Here is a 13,135-nt window from a genome sequence, read left to right on the forward strand (position 1 = left end):
CATATTTAGCCTCATGCAATGTGCTGCTAAAATTTTGAATACTTATTTGCCAAGGTTGCATTAGTTTTTCTGCAAAAAGGTGTATTGGTTCTCATGTTAACGACGTTGAACCACTAGAATTTGACAAAAGGTGAACGAAATTTTATTAATAGCAAAGACAATATTTCAAAAATAAAATAAAAAATGTTGGGAGCGTTAGACGAATTCTCAAATAACAAGTGAGAACAGTGCATTTTGAAAGAACTGAGAAAAATGAACATAAAAAACGCCGTTGCCGGGGATCGAACCCGGGTCACCCGCGTGACAGGCGGGAATACTTACCACTATACTACAACGACCTTGTTGTTTAATTTTATTTTGAAACTAATAAATACGTTTGGATGTTTACTAAAAGCTAATAAGTACGCATACGCATTAATCATCATCATCATATCAATATAATAAAGTGCAGTTGCATTCATTTACTCATGACGAATAGTTTCAATTGGTTTGGAATCAAATCCGTATTTTAGAAGAAATTAAACCTTTAATCATTTGCAGATTTAAAATTCTACCACTTAAATATTCATTCCGTCTCAAAATATAAGGAAAAATTGGTTAATGAAAATTGATGTATTCGGTTAAAAATTTGGACTAAATACATCAATTTTGTTTGACCAATTTTTCCTTATATTTTGGAACAGATGAATAGTTTTTTTGTTTGTGTATACCAAGTATCTTATACGCGTAACTGTAGAGATTAATCTCTCGACCTTTATAAAATTCAAATGAGCTGCAAAGTTTCTCCAAAAATTTTAACATTATTACATGCTCAAGACAAAGATCAAATACAAAATTTGGTTAAGGTAGAAGCGACTCACGCTTTTTCATTTAAACGCTCCTAGGTAAATCAATTTATACTTGATGATGAAGATATTAGATAATGATTAAATAATAAAGTGGGTTTTCATTTCTTGTCGGTATAAATAAGAAAATGAATAATAGACCATAATACTTAGACAAGGATGATAATGCCACTCTTGGACCTTTTCAAGACTTTAGCTATCACACTGATAATGCCACTCTTCTTGGTTTATCATCCTATCGTGTAATTAAAAACGTATCAAATTTCGTAAGCTATATTATATCGTAGGAATATGCTCTTTCATAAGTAAACCTCCAAAATTTTGCCCCACCCGCCACAACATCAATCAATCAAATAAATCCCTACTTCAAAATTTCTACATAAATTTCAAATTTAATGTTTTAAATCTCTAATTTAGCCTATGTTTGTATCACACTGATATGTCCAGAACCACGGTGATCCACTGTAATTTTCTAAAAGTCACATTTTGTAGCTTATTTAAAATCACAGTTGTGATTTTGGTGTACTCACCGTGATATCAAATATGCATATACTTAGTATAATCATACAATGGTCTCCGTAAGTCACTAGGTTACTTAACAAAAAAAATCACACAATGTGTCGTAATAAACTAACATCGGAGATTAAAAAAAATATATGAAGAATATAATCATATTTTAAACTTATAAAAATTAATGAAAGTATTAACCGAATTACTAGTACCATTCAGTCATTCACATTCTGAGATTCTTTTCATATCTTAAAAAAACCAATCTTATTCTATACACCAAAAAAAGGTGTTTTTCACAAGTTATAATTATTCTCTACCACACACTTAAAATCCATAGCAAAATAGAAGTTATTATGAATAAAAAGACCCCACGAAAACCAACACTAGAGTTTTCTTTCCATGAAACTAACATTAGCTAGTAATGGAAACAATTTCATCTCCTAGAAGAAGCAAAACAAGTGGTGGAGGATTATTTTCATGTTGGGGGCATCTCAAATTGAAGATTCCATGGAAGAGAAGAACAAACAACACTTATAGACATGTTGGTGGTTTTAGGTATGACCCTTTAAGCTATGCTCAAAATTTTGATGATGGTACTTGGGAGGAGGATGATGAAGAATCTTTAGGCCGCGGTTTTTCCGCTAGATATGCTGCACCTTCAGCTAATACAGTACTCAAGCAATGATATAAGGTATATAGTAGCCTTTGAGACGATAATCATGGTTTTAAATTACAGTTGTTGTCGCAAAAAGGAGAAGAAAAAAATTGCTTTAGTCTTTTTAATTTTCACTTTTAAGTAATCATGGTTACATAGAGCACTAATTAATCTGTATCTGTGTATAATCAATTTGTGCACACCAATGGAGATTTTTATTAAATGGAATAAATGAAATTGCTCTTTGGTGTGAACTTAATTAGTATATACAATTAATGTTTATTTGCTTTTTAGTGAAACAATGTTCTTTATTTTTTTATAGTACTATGTGACGGTGATGATTTCCTTGCCTTTGTTTATGGCATCCCCTATTTCTACATATAAATTGACTAAAGGAGTTAGCAACAAAATCTAATTTAGTAAACAGTTTATCAATTCCTCTTTCTTTTATTTTCATTCATCTTTGAATAATTTATCTTATGATATTTGTATCCCCTCATGATACTTCATATGTAATTTAAAATGAATCTCTTTATTCTTTTTATTCGTACCATACAGTCTTAACTTAACGGACAAATGTTAATATTGTTAGGTCAGATATTTTAACTTGAATTTAAACTCAAGATCTCGCAGTTGTGTGTGTAAGTTTTAATATTGCTTATCACTTTGTCTATAAATAAAAAAAATCTAATAAAACAACACACTTTTTCTTATACAACAAACACAAACTTTACATTCATGATCATAACTCAATTGATAGAGAAACAATGTTCTTTATTCATCGGTTATTCTGAATAAATATGAAGGCACATATTCTAATCAAGCACATATTCTCACAATTAAGTATGAATCCAAATTTCATCCTCATCATAAAAATTGAAGAAAGAAACTAAATAAATGAAATTATATCAAAGAATGGATTGAGAATTTTATACTAATAAATACTAACAATACACTTTTAAAGTACATTCTCTGCTTTACTCCATTCTCTAAAAAGTCAACTGATATTGACTTTGTAAAATGAACCTCTTTATTCTCTTACCTTTTTTTTTTTTATATATACTTTATACTAGTACTCATTATCAACATTAGACCACCTCACTAAAATATAGTAATAAATTGCTAGTAACTCAAATTGAAAAGACAAAAAAAAAAAAAAAAATTGAAACAACACAAACTTTAAACAACTTAAAGTTAATGCAATGCAGGTACATATTCCCACAATTAAGTATGAATCCAAACTTCATCATCATAAGAAAAGTTGAAGAACATAAACTAAATAAATGAAATATATAAGAAAGTCATATAAATTAAAAATTATGAAAATGCAGGACAACCATCAGCAGCTATTCCTCCTTTAGCAGTAGGACAATTTGCAAGAGGACAATGCTCATCTTGACCCCACCAGTTCAACTTTATTCCTCCATTACTAACAGTAAAAAATAGAAGAGTAGTCATGAAAGCCAATCCAGCATCTAAACCAGCAGCAAGAACATAATTGTACCTTTCCCACCATTTCTTATAATATTTATACACAAAATAGTTAAATGTAATTGCAACAATAAGCCATGAATTGAAATTCACTGTGCTAGCTGGTGGCATTACTGCAGTTGCTCCAAGTATAACAGGAAGGTGAATATGTGATAACCATTTTTTATTTGGAAAGGCTTTCATAAGGGCCCATACAATTAATGGGCCTAATGCTCCAAATAAGAAGAACCAATTCAACGTTGAGTAGTTTCCTAGGGGGCCAAAAATTCTTTTTGGGCCGACCAAACCCCATATAACGGATGCATCGAAGAACACATTATCACCTGGGCATGTCCATGGACTACCAGGTGGTAGTAGTTCTTCGTGGCATATGTTCTCTATTGAACCTAGCAACCACCATGCCACACCAACATCCACAGTTCCAGCTATAAGAGTCCCTATAATCTGATCAATCAAATTTTAGTTGCAAGATTAGTATTTGACATTAAATTTTAGTTACACAATTAGTGGTTTAATTAATTAGAGTTGTTCAACTGGTTCGAACTAAAAATTGAAGGAGTTATAAGACGGAAATTTAAACATGCCTGAAAGAGAAAAATACTAATGTTGTCGATTATTGAGCAATACCTGAACTATGAACATTGACCTTGGTGGAATCTTCATGTAGTGACCTAGTTTGAAATCAGATAGAAAAGAAATGGCCTGAGACATACTCATATATCCGTAAGTCTTGAAGCAAACGTTGGCTATTGGTAATCCAGGCGAAATCACACCCATTATGTATTCAGTGATAATATTCAAACCCGGAGTCTGGAAATTGAAAATGTACGTTAGACAATAAATACAAATCGATCGTAAGGTGACTGTGACCACTATTTAAAACCTTGATGATCGTATACCTGATTAGTAGTGGCAGTTATGATACTAACGGGGAGAGTAAAAATGAGTGCAAGTCCTGATGCAAAGATGAGAGCCCACCATGGCATTTGTATTTGTTCTTTCATGAATATACACAATGAAAGTGCAATGAGAAATGAGGACAAAAGTGTAACATGAAACCACCAATTAGGTATGTCCTTATACTTCTTCATCATTCTTGTGTGAATGTCTTCTTTTCCGGTTCGAGAAGAACGAAATTGACCATATATCTCCCTGTTAATTTCCACGAATGTAACATAGTTATAAATCGTAATTGTGACCATGCATTTGGCTACAATATCAACCGCGACTACAACTGCAATTTACTAAAAATGAAAAGCATTACTTACTTTCCATTAAAAACGGCAACATGAGTGAGGGAGGAAATAATGGCAGCAAAGCCAAGACCATAGCTAACAGAAAAGAAGATACTCAAATTGATGTGACCTTGTTTAAGATATGCATCCATATCTATCTCAAATTTATCATTCACAATAGCTGTCACATTATATTCCTCACCTTGTGCAGTGAATAGCTTAGAAGAGAATATTGGGAAGGTTTTGGCATTATAGAGATTTAATCCCCAATAAGACATAGGAATAAGCATGTAGATTAATAAAATGTAACCAACAAGGATATTAATTGTTGCAAAAATGGGAGTAACAAGTGGATTCCCAAGGAATGCAGCAATAGTGGTCCAGTCAAGAGAAAATGAGCCCAAACCAAGCCCAAGCTTTCCAGATCCAATTTGTTGGGCTTTTACTGAATTTGGGAATATCCAACAAACCCATGAAATAATTGATAATGTGGCAAAGAGGTAGCCTGGAATCACATACCATGCAAAACTACAAATAAATGCAATAAAAAAGAACTTCTCTCTTGACATTCGATTCTCATCTTTTTCATGTAAAGCCCTGCATGTATATAGATAGATAGATATATAATTCAATAATTACACAATGATCATATATATCATCAAATTAAACAATAATCCAAATCAAAGTAACCACATTAAATCATTTAGTTGATTTGTATTGCATAAAAAAATTGAACTAATTACAAAATTTTTTAAGTTTTTAATCGAAAAAAATAACACTCTAATTCTCCTCCATTTATCTCGAACCAAACACCCTAAAGAGGCATAGTATAGGGTTACCCCTTTTCTATACTTTATTTAATTCTTTTAATAAGTTTTTTTTGAACAAGAATTCTTTTAATAAGTTAATGTATATTTAGCTACTTTATTTTTGTAGAAGCTAAAAAATAAAACTGTAGAATAAATATTTCAAATAATATAGATTTTTTTTTTTTTGCTTTTAACCACCAGTTTAATCTGGTTTGGGGTCAGTTCTGATATCAAGTGATTTCAGCCTCCTCCCGATCGCAGTTGCGGGTGATCGAACCGTGATCCTCCCTACCAAGTTCAGTGCCAATCACCACTGAACCAACTAACAGTTGGTCAAATAATATAGATTTAATAATATAGATTTAACTATTTCAAATAAGTTTATTTTATAAAAATTAATATAAATATTGAAGGCAAAAAAAAATATTATTTAGTAGATAAGTTTATTCTTCTTGCTTTGACAATTTCTTTCTTTATAGTAAACTACGTAGCTAGAAAATTTTGTCGACAATGAAAATAGTTAAGATTACAAAGTAAATAAAAAAATATTTTATTTTTTCTTTATACTTGATCTCCTCGTTAAATTTCGGCTAACTTTATCATTGTTTATGTTGAATACCAATTAAAACAACAACTTCACTTTATACCAAAAAAAAAAAAAACAACTTCACTTTTTGGATCATATTTAAATTTTTATAAGACTTTACCCAAAAATAATATACAACTCTAATTATTTAAAAGAATTACTTCGTCTTTCGTCTTTTTTATTAAGTCGCTTAATAACTTAAGTCACCATGTTAAAAAAGAAAAAAAATAAGTTTTACTACTTTTTATATAAAGCAAAGTATTTAATTTCTTTCGACTAATAAAGTATTTATTCTTTACTTTTTTTTTATAAACTAAATATATCTTTCGCACGCAACTGCAAAAACTAATTCATTTAAGAACATCACATTTTTTATACTTATCTTCTTCATAGTCCTTATTTAACAAAAAAAAACAGCATTTTGGGACATTGCGTGTGTTTTTTATGCATTCCATTTTTATTCATCGGTTTGTATTTTTCATTACTATCTCTCATCTCTTCTTCTTTATTTTTTATAGAACTCATTATTCTCTTTTGTTTTCTAAGTCATTCTCAAAACGACATAACTTGAGACAATAAACATATTCACATGATTAGTATACTATACATAGTGATTTCAGCTCACACAAGTTTCGCCCGCCCAATTTTTATGCTCAAATTAGAAGACTTTGTTGAGAAAGAAAAAAATAAAATAAACTAAAACCCATTAAGTAGTAAAATTTCGATTTTTTAAATTTATTGATTAAATAATTATAACCGATCGTTAGTTGGTCTAGCGGCAATTGGTGTTGGACTTAATAGGGAGGACCACAGTTCGATCTCGTAACCGCAAACCAAATTAGACGATCCAGTGATAAAGAAAATAAATAATAAAGTACATCAATTTAAAAAATAAAATTTTACTTACGATAGAAAAACATCTAGGAATTTGGATCTTCTCCTAATTTTTTTATCTTAGTCTCTCAACTAAGTAGTATAAGAAATAACATAATTTTTTTTTTATTTATTTTTTTTTTAACATAATTAATTAATTATACTCTCCAATCACTGTTATAAGAAGAAAAAAATTCATTGAATAACCAATATATACATCCATCAATTATTCAATAAACCTATTAAGCAGAAGTACATACCTAAACAGAGAGACTTGCATTAGAGTGGCTGGCCACCACATCTCTGCCGGCTCCACCACGTATTTCTTCATTATCCCCGCCCATCCATACCCCAATACCTGCAATCATCCCCCATTGATTCATGCAAAAAAATATTTTTCAAATAAAATATTTTTTTCAAATAAATAAATTAAATTCATAGAAAAGAAATTAAGAGAGAGGGAGTGTGTTATGCACACCTACCTGCGTAGTCAAGACAAGAAGCCAACTAACAAGAAATGTAATCTTCCGATGGTAAAAAACACGAATAATATTAATAATACCAATAGCATAAGCAGAACCATTCCCAAACGCAGCACCAGCGTTACCAAATATTGAAATAAGCGCATGCTCTTTCATGTTAAAAGGACCAGGATTCAATGAAAACTCTCTCTCCCCAAATCCAATGATCCGAAACTTTTTCGTCGGAAGCACCTTTTCCATGAATCGACCAATAGGAAGCGTTGCAACTTGCACCGATATCATCGTCACCAATAAAGGTTGAGTTCGGTATTGGAAAAATGTGTTCAGGTACGAAAGCAACACTACCGATAAAATCCCCAATGTCCACATTCTAAACGTCCATACTGGTTGGTTCGGGTCATCGTCGTTTGATACTACGGCCCGAACCTGTGGGATCGGTGAAACATCGTCGTCGTTTATAACAGAACCCATGCTAGTATGCTAGTGAATATTGCGCACACAACAAAATAGTATTAATTTTGCTAGACTGTATAAGAGAAATGGTTCATATCTACTCTTCCTTTTTTTTTCCACCCTGATTCTACGTTTTGATTCTTGCCCCTTGGAACTTGCAATATATAATGCTGTGTTTATAGTATTTTTTATGGGTATGTTAAACAGTGCACAACTCGTGCATTTGTTAAACATACTAAAAATAAAAATAAAACATAAAGTTAATGTTGATAAAAACAATTTTTTACATTTTCAATGCATTGAATGCATAAATTTCAAGACAAAATTTCCTTTTTGATATGCTTAACTAGTGCACCGGATGAACTATTTAACATTTTCCTTTTTTTATTATATATGTCTTTTTATTCAATGCCATTAATTCTTATCTTTCTTATTTTTGTACCATTATTATTATCTTTACTGTCCTAATACGGTGATATGAATATGAAATGTGAATACAGACATTAATTCACAATGTATTCATTTTCATTTGTGGTAGTGTAGATAGACTAGTGTCCAGCTGGGATATCTTTCTTGTTGAATATTCTTTTACTTTTTATGCAAATATTAATTTATTACCATATTCGTTTTTTAAGATTCCTTTGTTCAAAAAAAATCAAAATTTTCTATTAATGTTTTTAATGTTTATCTCTTGTAACCTTTTCTAGTAAATATATTTTTATGATTTTTTGAAGGATCTTCCTTCCTAATATGTAATTAACAACCAAAATTGGAAATTTTATATTGAACAAAGTAGTATTATAATTTTTACAAAGTTGTATATATGGATATTTAGACAGATATTCATATATTGAGTTTTTTAAGGACTACTATGAGTGACACTTTCAAAAACTTAAATTGTTAAATATTAATTAATATTTTAAAATGATTTATAATTTAGTACTCCCTCCGGTCCTATATATAAGAAACACATTGAGAAAAACACACATACCAAGGATGCTTATTTTTTTTATTAAAAATTCTAAAATGTTATGTGTTATTCCAAAACTAACTTTGGTAATGTGTTTGTGTAATTAATGCATAACATTGAAATAAGTTGCATTTTATACAATTTAATAAGGGTATACAAGAAATTATCTATTTAATAAATAATAAATTTAAAGAGTGTTTCTTATAAAAAGGACCAAATTTTTTTCCCAAAGTGTTTCTTACATATAGGACCGGAGGGAGTATTAATTTTTTATTAGGACAAAACTTAAGTGCAGCGCCATAGTGCAGTGCCATAGGCACTGTTTTTACTATTCCCAATTAAAACCTAACACGCGTACCACAATGTAATTTTTCTTTAACGCCGTTTCAATTCTCTTTGCGTTCAATCCTCTTAATTCCATCCAATTTCAAGACACCATCCATCCATCACCGTAGTCTCTCTATCTTTTAATCTAACGATCTCTACAGACTACTAGGGATGGACATCGGTTCGATTTGGTTTCGGGCTCAAACCCTATAATCAGTCGGACCGATGAGTGACATATGCATAACCATATCGAACCAATTAAATACTCGGTTTGGTCGGTTTATAGTTTCTCGGGTTGACTCGGTTTTGGTTCGGTTCAACGGTTTAAACCATTTTTTTAAAAAAAAATCTCAAATTTTTAATTAAAATTTGTCAAATACAATTGCAGGTTACTTGTGTCATTTTTTGTCCAAACTTTTTTTCCCCAATTTCTGGGCCTTTAAACTTAGTCATATTGTTAGCCCATTATTTTCTATTTTTTTATCCAAATATCTTGTCTAAATCTTTGGTCTAAATTTTTAATTACTTATTTTTTTCAAATAATTATGTTGTTAGTAGCTATATGCTTGATAATAATTAATAATAATAATAGTAAAAAATTAATAACGGTTCGGTTTCGGTTTGCAATAGCCCGAAACCTTCCAACCGTAAACCACCCAGTTAATGTCTTAATATCTACGATTTACACAATTCCAACCCACGGTTCCACAGAAACCGACCCAAATGCTTTGTTTCGGTTTGGGTCGAACGGTTTCAATTGAATTGGTTCGGTTGTGCCTAGCTCTACTCAATACTGCCAGAAAATAGAAATAATCATGACACCATCAGTACAGCACATCTCCACCACAAACACACATTCTCTAAGTTTCTAATATATGATTGAATTGCTTCAAGCCTTTAAACCAATGTCAAGATTGTTTTTTTGAATACTGAAAGTCAAAATTCTCACACTCCCCACTTTTCTTATTTCACCGTTTATTTATATTTGTTCAATTTTCAGTGTTTTCTTCTTCTTTTTTTATAATTAAGGATGTATTATTTAATAATTAAGTAGGTGTTCTTAATTTAAGGGTGAACCTTCCAACAATTTCTCAGTTGAACTTTCTAAAGTTGGCCGTGCAAGTTCTTCTTTTGGTGGTGGATTGGGTTGGTTTTTCAACGAAGAAGATGTTAACTTAACGATGTTCCGTTAATATAAATCGAATAAATAAAAGTTAAAACGTGAAAATAGCAAAAACAGTACACGTGTTCACATTTCATTGGAAAACAGTAACTATGGTACTGTATGTAAGTTTTGTCCTTTTTATAATTTGGTACTAACCTCCCCCGACGTTTCTTTAAAAGACACAAACACTCCCTCTAATTTTAGATTAAACGCTAACCTCCCCTAAAATCTTTTAAAATAAATAAAAATCTCCCTTATAAACTTAACACCGTTAATTGATGGTTAAATATATATTTTTTGTTTGTTTTGGAAACTGCATAAGAGAAAGAGCTAGCACCTTGCACAGGATGTACAACAAACACAAATGGCAAGAACTACACATTTTCAGCCTTGGGCAGTAAAATGGCAAGAACTACACATTTTCTAGAAAAGGGAAAGATATATATAGAATCGAATTAGTACGCAAAGGGGCGGTAATGAAGATGCAACGTGTTGGTATAGTCCATTATCTACACAGGGAAGCAGATGTCATGCTTAGCTTAAGCTGGTTGGAGGGACTCGGAGAAGTTTAAGCCAACTTCAAGAAGTTACCACTAATGATGGTAATAGTCAGGAAACTAATTACTATGAAGGAATCATTCATATCCAAATCACAAGCCTCCTTGTTCAAGATATAACTCATAGTTCCACATTTTCATTTAATTCTTGTCCAGTTACCTATCACGAAACAAGAAAGCACCGAATCATGTTATATATTTGGTGACCCTAACGGTCAAGTAGACAACAAACTTAAAATATACTAGCAAGATGAGATTCAAAAACTGAAAAACTGGAAGCATGATTGGTCCATATTATTCATCACTCAAGCAATTTAAAATATAAATTAGAATTCAATATGGCTAGATTCAGGGCAAGAAGTCGATAACATAAGGGATATAACAAAGTCTAATGTAACAGCCATCTAGGACTATAAGCTAAACAAATGCATTTTATCAATCCTATTATATACCTTTTTTGCAGAACTTTTCTTCACAAATCCTCTGGAGCACAACTCATTAAACAAATCCAGAGCCTCCTCAACTAATCCTTCATAAGCAATGCCTTCAATAAGAATGGTATATGTAGCTTCAGTAGGTTTGCATCCTTTAGCTATCATACGGGCTAGTAGATCAATAGCACGACTAGTTTGCCCAGCCTTACAGAGTACCAACATGATTGAGTTGTAAGGGAAAGCATCGATCCTAATGCCTGATCTTTCCAAGTCATGGAACATTTTGATAGCACCATCAACCTTTCTCTCACGAATGAATCCCCCAATCACTGAAGAATATGTAATTACATCAGGTTGAAGACCTTTCCTACACATCTCATCCAAGAGTTGCACAGCATGCTCAGTTGCCCCCACCTTTGAAAGTCCATCAATAACGATATTATAAGCAACCACATCCGGTTCACAACCATAAGAAGCCATGTCACTCAAAACCTTAATTGCTTCATCCAACCTACCTTCCTTGCAAATCCCATTGATAAGAATACTGAAAGTAACCACATCGGGTTTACATCCTTGAATCTTCATCACATCCAATAACTTCATCGACTCACCAACTCCACTCTCTTTACAAGTCGCCTCTATCAATATATTGTACGTAATCAAATTGGGATAAATCCCCCTTTGTAGCTGCCTGTCAAGAACTTCCATAGCTTGCTTTAATTTACCCCTATGACACAAACTACGCAAAATCGTATTATAAGTGACCACATCAGGCGAAACGCTCATCCGTTCTAGAAGCTGCAAAGCTTTCTCTATCTCCCCCGATTTGCAATAACCATCAATCAAAACATTGTACGCTATAACATCAGGAACCACATTGGAAGTTTCTAGAATTTCCATGACTCGTGTAGCTTTCTTAGTTTTGCCTGTTTTACAAAACTGACGAATGAGATTTGTGCAAACAAATACATCGGGAATGCCTCCTTTGAAACTCATTCGCTCAAGAAACTTAAATCCCTCATCTAATTCACCTATTTTAACGAATTTACGGAGTTGATTATTGTTCTCTATCTCCTCTAAATTTGTTGCACCGTTTGGGGATGATTGTATACTATTGGAATTCCCTTTATGGTTTTGTTGTGATTTACCGTTGGGGACATAATTTTGACTATAACTATTGCATTTGAGTTTTGCAAAATTATGAGAAGAAAAAATGAAAGGTTTTTTAGTTCTGAAGCAACGAGTTGTTGTAGAAGCTTGTTTGTGAGAGTGGTAGTGAAATGAGTAAAAATGTTGGGTGTGTATAACTGAATCCATAGTTTTACTACTGAGTATGTAGATAGGATGATAATGGAAATTGAGAAGCGATTATTACTTACTTGCAATTGGAAGATTCCTCCGACTCGAAGACGGTGTAGGCGACGATGTTATCCGATTCTAACTGCGGCGGTGGATTCATTCTCAGTTTCAAAGGAGGAACAGAGGTTTATGTATTATATTTCCCTATATTTTCTGGCAAATCCCAATGAGTGCTTTGGGGTACTCTTTTAAGACATTAAATAGTAAGTAGTTTCTAGAATTTTTATGAAAATGCATAAAGTCAATTCATTGGAAATTATAGTGTTTAATTTATTGAATAAAATATTTTATTAAATAGAATGCTTAAAGAGCGTTCAGGACACCTGTTAACAAAACTTTTCAAATGTTTTTTTTTTCTTGACAAAATCAATACTAAATAAATTC

General features: G+C 31.8%; 2 protein-coding genes and 1 non-coding gene across 3 annotated transcripts; all 3 read right to left on the bottom strand.

Annotated features, from left to right (window-relative positions):
- Positions 1–266: 266 nt before the first annotated feature.
- Positions 267–338, bottom strand: TRNAD-GUC. Its single transcript has one exon. It is a non-coding gene; the product is annotated as a tRNA-Asp (tRNA).
- Positions 339–2,801: 2,463 nt separating this feature from the next.
- LOC123893618 (oligopeptide transporter 2-like) lies at positions 2,802–8,070 on the bottom strand. The gene is made up of 6 exons (XM_045943385.1): positions 7,487–8,070; positions 7,265–7,362; positions 4,770–5,333; positions 4,401–4,653; positions 4,129–4,311; positions 2,802–3,945 (listed from the first exon to the last, which is right to left on the bottom strand). The coding sequence occupies exons 1-6, from the start codon at positions 7,955–7,957 to the stop codon at positions 3,328–3,330; spliced, it is 2,187 nt and encodes a 728-aa protein (XP_045799341.1). The 5' UTR covers positions 7,958–8,070; the 3' UTR covers positions 2,802–3,327.
- A 2,588-nt stretch (positions 8,071–10,658) lies between these two features.
- Positions 10,659–12,936, bottom strand: LOC123893619 (pentatricopeptide repeat-containing protein At1g09900-like). The gene is made up of 2 exons (XM_045943386.1): positions 11,411–12,936; positions 10,659–11,118 (listed from the first exon to the last, which is right to left on the bottom strand). The coding sequence occupies exons 1-2, from the start codon at positions 12,707–12,709 to the stop codon at positions 11,080–11,082; spliced, it is 1,338 nt and encodes a 445-aa protein (XP_045799342.1). The 5' UTR covers positions 12,710–12,936; the 3' UTR covers positions 10,659–11,079.
- Between the last annotated feature and the right edge of the window lie 199 nt (positions 12,937–13,135).

This window comes from Trifolium pratense, linkage group LG7, assembly GCF_020283565.1.
Source record: "Trifolium pratense cultivar HEN17-A07 linkage group LG7, ARS_RC_1.1, whole genome shotgun sequence".
Classification (NCBI taxonomy): Eukaryota; Viridiplantae; Streptophyta; class Magnoliopsida; order Fabales; family Fabaceae; genus Trifolium; species Trifolium pratense.